At 48.9% G+C, this 6,593-nt stretch overlaps 1 protein-coding gene across 1 annotated transcript in view; it reads left to right on the top strand.

Annotated features, from left to right (window-relative positions):
* The first annotated feature begins 2,433 nt into the window (after positions 1–2,433).
* The window catches only part of VTCN1 (V-set domain containing T cell activation inhibitor 1), an 11,415-nt gene continuing 7,255 nt past the window's right edge, over positions 2,434–6,593 (top strand). Inside the window, exons 1-3 of the mRNA XM_010087320.1 lie at positions 2,434–2,465; positions 4,405–4,469; positions 6,068–6,415. Coding sequence (XP_010085622.1) covers positions 2,434–2,465; positions 4,405–4,469; positions 6,068–6,415 — 445 coding nt within the window. The remainder of the gene's footprint in view (positions 2,466–4,404; positions 4,470–6,067; positions 6,416–6,593) is intronic.

Genomic DNA, 6,593 nt, shown 5'->3' with positions numbered 1-6,593 from the left:
CGTTCCCTCATACAGGCAAGAGGCAGCACATGCTTTTTTTTTGCAGCATAAACATATGGAGAGGAGTAGGGTCCAGTATGAGAGTTGCTCAGAAATTAACGTGGTGTTGCCCTGGTGCATGGGACTTGCCCTGGTCCTACTTGGGCTGCCTGTGCCTGAGAGACAGACCTGTTTTTCCCATTTGGAAGTAACCTGATTCTTGACTGTGTGGTGATGTGTGCTGTGGCTACAACCTGGAGTTAACTGTTGCACTGCACCAAAGGCAGCTGTAAATCAGGTGTCACCGAGGGCAACAGGATATTTCTTAATGCACGTTTCCCACCAGGCCACTATGGGCTAGAACTATTCTTAGCTTCTAGTAATGGTCTGCTAAATTACGACAAGTTTAGTAACCAGTAGAATACTACAAAATAAATCAGGTTCTTTTTTTCAGATTAAAAAGGGCATGGAAAACCATGCTGTACCAGAAGGGAAGTGAAAACCATATAAAGTCTGCTTTATAAGTTTAAACTATTGCAACAATCAGAGAGTGACCATGATTCTCAGGTGAAAGATTTCCACTCCTCAGTTTCATTCAGAGGCCATAGGATGAAGGATGTGCTTTCAGTAACAGCCAAGATTGGAGCATTAGAAGCAGGTCCTGTTCATATCTCTGCCACAGACTTTGCACGGGGCATTCAGGTAACTCCTGGAGAGCAATTAGCTTCACAGTCAAGCACTCACACTGAAGTAACACATGAACAGCTGAGTAAACCCAAAGGCTAGTTGCTCTTCAAAGGAGAAGGTCCCACCCTGGCTTCTCCTTCCTTGCTGCAGGCTATGCAGTCCTGCCCCACCAGCAGAATCACTAGGTGTGTGACTCTCCTCTGACCACACGGAGAGCTGATTCAACTCCCTAAGCTGCCAGGAAACCATTTGATTTCTAATTTTGTTTCCTAACAGGTGACTAGGCTCAGTGGAGGTTCAGATCTGTGCTCTCCTCAGTGCAAGGTGCTGGGATGTGGGAGGAGGTTCAGAAAAAGCTGTGACATGTAGCATGAGAAGGCTGGAAGTTGTGAGTCCTGTGTGCTAAAAGCCTTGGAATACAGTTTGCTGACTTGGGTGCCTGTACAAGAGCCACAGCCCCTTCCAGCCCCCTCTCTGCTGTCTAGAAAAATCTGTTGCGTGTTGTGCACTACCTCTGGCTATGTTCATCCCTTTTAGAGTTGAACAGGCTCTTTTGGAGTTGAACTGTGGTCCAAAACACTAAGTGCACACTTCTGAAATCTCATGCATGCACAGACAGAAGGCTACTGTTCCCCTCAGGCCATCGTAAGCCCTCCTGAACTCTGCTCAGATTTTGCAGCTGGTTTGATCATCACTGACCAGTATTTATTGGTATTGATTTTAACCTCTGCTTGTTGCAGAGAAAGTAATTTGATTTTTGTTAGGTGCTGGATATTTCACAGTTCCTCTGGGCATCCTCAGCTCTGCATGGGAAAGCTGCTTACTCCCACTAACCATCCAAACTTGCTGGAGTTGGATATGGACTGTCAAAAACTTTCCCCATCCTCCCTGGAACGCAGTCCAAACATAGATGACAGGAATCACAGGTTCCTCTCCGGGAAACTGAACATGGTGATGCAAGCTGCCTTCCCTTTTCTGCTCTTTTGCCATCTCTGCCTTTCTCAACCTCTTACGCCCAAGAGCTACCCATCCTGCTCCCAGCACAGAGGGAAAGGCTTGCAGGGTCTGTGCCAGTTTCTTTCCTTTTCATGCTCTGATGTCCACAATAATGGCAGATCTGAGAGCAGCAGGAGCTGCTCTCGGGAAGGAAAAATAGTTTGGTCTGGAGTTCAGTGGAAGAAAACAGCAGTCAGAAAAGAGGCCACTGCTGAACTTCTGTGGCTCTGATGGCACTGCTGAGCCTGGAGGACCCCCTTAGAGAGGCAGGAGAAGATGCACATTGTGAATGGGGCCAGGAAGGGGACCCGCAGGTGGGACCAGTCTGCCCAGTGCCAACAGCGTGATTGGAGAACTGAGCAAGTTCTGGATATAATGCAACCCACCAGTGATGGGTGAGCTGCGGAGCTACGTGGGAGACTGCTGCACGCTGACCTCAGGATTAGCTGGCTACCAAACCATGATCTGTGTTATTTTTTGTTTAAAATCAGGCATGTTTCTTTAATGGATGGTGTAGGAGGTCTCTCCTGTTGCCTCAGTGACTAACCAGGCCTCCCTGCTTTTGACTGGCCTGGTGGGGGGACCTGAGATTCTCATTGCTTCCTCATTCCTGAGAGTTCCTGGTGAGCTTATGCTCACCACTCCTTGGCTGAGTTCAGTTATTTAAGCAAGACAGCACAAGAGAACATATGTGAAGGACAGGGGCTGTGCTGAACAGTGTGGGACCTTCGAGCACTCGGTGTTTGGCTTATCTTCATAGGTGCTGTGACCATGGCATCACATGGCCAGGTCATTTTCTGGAGGTATGGTATTATCTACATCTGTTTTGGGAGAGGGGAGGGAGGGAATTGCATTTGCGACTCCTCGGCTGTACCAACCTGCTGCAAGGAGCCTTGAAGACAGCAGTTCTTTGCAGACCGACTCTATACTGCACTCACCCAGGCTACTTAAACACCAGTACATCTTCTTTTATACAATCAGTAAGGCCATGTAGCTGTCAGACACCCATGTGCAGGTCATTGACCGTAACCAGAATGGAGTTGTGTGTCCTGGAAACTCTGCATGGCTGGAATATGCTGCCTCAGGTTTGAATGCTGGGGCAGGTTGGGGTATCAATGGCTTGAGAAAGGCTCTCTCTTCCTGCTGTTGTGGGTTGGGGTATCAATGGCTCGAGGAAGGCTCTGCATTCCTTCTGCTAGCCCTCAGAGAGTCACTTATGTCTCCATCGCATCCGTGTGCTGTTGGCAGAAAAGCAAAATCCGCCTTACAGCAAGTTTCCTTGTTGTGTGGGTCAGGAGTAAGAGCTGGGAAGCTGTGCAAGCTGGCTTGTGCCTCTTGTTTCAATGAGCCTGCTTCATTTGGAGCTATTGACCAAGTCAACAAGGTGAACAGTCAGAAAAAGAGATATCATGGGGAAGGCCATAAAAATATCTACCTTATCTCCTGATTACTTGAAAATAACTCCCACCAGATAGCTAATTTAGTCAGCAAACTTGCTTCAGCCTCTGATGAATGTGGACTGGGTTTGCATCGGAACCTGACTGCTTGAACAGAGCCACCAAGAAGCTGCATCTCTTCAGAGATGAGCCAGGTGTGGCTTTTCCAGGCTGGATGGAGGCAGAGGCTCTAGCGAGGTGTGTGAGACATCCCTGCTTGCATTTATTCTGTCAAAAAGGTTTTAGCTGTTTGTGAGTATCCATCCCACCTAAGCTGAACAGCAGTGGGGAGAAGGACAATCCATATGTGAGCAGAAGAGACCCCTCACACATGAGCCATGCTCCAGCTTTCTCAGACAGAGCATTTAGGGAAGAACTAAATAGTAATATTATCTGCACCTTTTCACTGACGAAAGTGAGATCACTAGCAGACATAGCGTAACACGGGGTAAATATTCACTGGGTATTGTATTCCTCATGTGTGTGGAATGCATGTAATAATCAGCTCTGTTATTCTCAAAAGGCAGCCCAGCTGGCTTTTGTCAGGGAAATGCAATAACTGATGGGTGTGAAAAAATGAATGCCTATGCCTTACTGCTCTGAGAACCATCCTATAGCTCTGCCAGTGCCTCTGCCTGCCCCGGGCAGCTGCACACTACCAGACAGCAGCAGGTTACTGGAAGAAGCAGGCTTCTTCAAGGCTGTTAGCCTCTTCAGGCTAATCTTGAAACAAAGAAATAGCCCAGAAAGAGGGGTGAATTTTCCAGGAAGATTCAGAGAAGCAGTAGGAGGTTTCTATTGATTTCAGGGAAAAACAGCCACTTATCCATCTGCACATGGGGCATCTCCAAACCAACCAGCTCACAGGTCTGGCTCTGTTTCCAGTCCCTTCCTGCCTGCTGCCTGCCTTGTACCAGGCATCTCCCGGGACCAGGGGCCTGTCTCAGTGCTTTGCTCACCTCTCTGGGCAACTGGTCCCTCGCAACTGCCAGCAGGGACTGCCCAGATCACTTACGTGCTGGAGGAAGCAGAGAGGAGCATCTCTACTGGGACCCACTGCCTCCTCTCAAAGGCAAAGCCTGGGTCTCCCCTCCTCCTGCCATGTGGTCCCCCACCTTTGATGACAACTGCTCACCCTGACGTTTGTCACTACCATGTTCACGTGCGTCACCAGTCCACCTTGCTCTAGGTTTGCGGCTTACCCACCTCTTCCTGCCAGCGGCTCTGCAGACATGCACAGTAGGCGTAGGGTGTGAAAGGAGGTGGGCTGCATGGTAATGTTGTCCTTTCTTTTTTCCCCAAACAGCATGACTACAGTCATTATCATCCTGGCTGTGGTGATTGCCCTGATCATCGGGTTTGGTGTCTCAGGTATGTGACTGCTTAGATTTCTTGCTGTTACCAGTGAGGTGATGAACTTCTACCCTGCTGCCACCTCCGTGTCTCCATTCTGTGCATGGGCTGAGGTGTGATCTTGTGTGGAAGTGCCACTTATGACCCTTTAACAAAGGGCCAAGGGCTGCAGCAGCTGTGCATGTGTGAGCTCCGGCACTGTGGGGCAGCTCTGTTTAGCCCTGAGAAGTGAATGCCTGACCTATGCTTTCACAGCAGAAGTTAAGGTTTTTGTTTGTTTGTTTCAGTTATTTGGTGTGTTAGCAACTGAAATGTTCAACTCCATCTGTTGCTCCATGGGAAATCAGCTGAGGCAAGGGGGTCAGTAAGTTGTCATGGTTTGACCAAACTTGCATCAGCAAATATCATGCAGCCGCTCTCTCACCCTCCACCCTCCTGGGGATGGAGGAGAGAATTAAAGGGGTAAAGGCAAAAGAGACTCGTGGGTTGAGATAAGAACTAAACTACAATAAAATTGAAAATAACAATAATTATAATAATAGTAAGAAGAATATACAAATGTACAAATGAGTGCAACACATCACAGTGCAGCTGATCACCACTCAATGACCAAGGTCCAGCCTGTTCCCAGCTAATGATCTTGGATCAGAGAAAGTCCCAAAACCACAATCCATAAAAGACCCCATGAGCCTGAGAGAGAGCGAGCTTCCGGACAGAGCCTCATTTATATACTGGGCATGAAATGCACGATATGGAACACACCATTGGCCAGTTTCAGTCTCAGTCATAAACCCAAGGTCGAATCCTAAACTAGTAATTGTGGGCTATGCTCCCTCCTAGCTTCTCTTGTGCCTGCACACTAGCAAAGCATGGGGAGTTGGAAACGTTCTTAGATTCTTAGCAACAACTCAAAACATCAATATGTTATCAACATTCTTCTCAGCACAAATCCAAAACATAGCCTCACACTAGCTACTACGAAGTTAACTCCATCCCAGCTGAAACCAGGCCATGGCCAAAATGCATCTTCCTTGGGGTGCTTAGAGAAGGGCTGCACGGCAAGGAGGTCCTGGCTCTGGGAAGGAGCTGATTCTCAAGCTTGATGGTTAGGATTTGACTTGAGAAGCAATCTGTATCCCCAGGGAAGGGAAATGCTGATTTTTCTTAAACAAAAGAAAACTAGTTGGATTCCAGTAAGGGTGAAAGAGCAGCCTCTTATTTCTCTGCCAGCATTATGCCTTGTAATCACATTTATATTGCATAAAGAGAGGTCCCAACTAAGAAAAGACACAAAAATCATGCTCTTCTGGCAGCTGCAAAGAGAAAAATCCCTGATACAAGTAAGCAAGAAAACACTATGTGAATTCTTCTCAAATAAGAGGACCTACTTTTTAAGGCAGACTGCCTGCTAAAGAGATACTCCTGTGCTCTATCTTGGTAGACAAGCCATGGGAGCTGACCTCTGCTAGCAGCACTGGTAGCTGCTACAGGTCTCCTTGAGATGTTCCAGTGTCCTTTCAGCCTCGGGGTTGGTGCATGACAGCTGCAGGGCAGCCTGGCCTTTCCCTGTGCTCACCGCCTCACCTTTCTCAGGCTGCCTTGCTTTCTCCTTGCAGGAAAACACTCCATCAGTGTGACAGCGCTGACGTCTGCAGGCAACATTGGCCAGCGCAGTGTCCTGGGCTGCAGTTTCGAGCCTGACATCCTGCTGGGCAGCATAGCAATCCGGTGGGCCAAGGTGGGAGTAGCCGGGCTGGTTCACGAATTTAAAGGTGGGAAGGACCACCTGCAAGAGCAAGATGCATCATTTCAGGGCCGCACGGCCGTGTTTGCGGACCAGGTGATGGGTGGCAACGCTTCCCTGGAGCTGAGGGATGTGCAGCTCTCTGATGCTGGCACCTACCAGTGCTCCGTCACCACGGCCAGAGGGAGCGGAGCAGCAGTGCTGCGGTACAGGACAGGAGGTGAGGAGTAAGAGAAGGAAAATCCTCCTGCAAAATGTAGGCTAAGTGGCTTGATCGGACCTCCTCATGGTTACGCCAATGCTAGAGGCTGTGTGAGTGGCGCCTGCTCCTCCAGCAGCACCATCGAGCCCCGCACCCCTGAGTAGGACTGGCGTGTTTCTGGCTTTTCCAGAGGTGT

Source organism: Pterocles gutturalis, unplaced genomic scaffold (assembly GCF_000699245.1).
Source record: "Pterocles gutturalis isolate BGI_N339 unplaced genomic scaffold, ASM69924v1 scaffold5911, whole genome shotgun sequence".
NCBI lineage: Eukaryota > Metazoa > Chordata > Aves > Pterocliformes > Pteroclidae > Pterocles > Pterocles gutturalis.
Note: the sequence above shows the minus strand (reverse complement) of the source record. Positions and strands in the feature narration are given on the sequence as shown.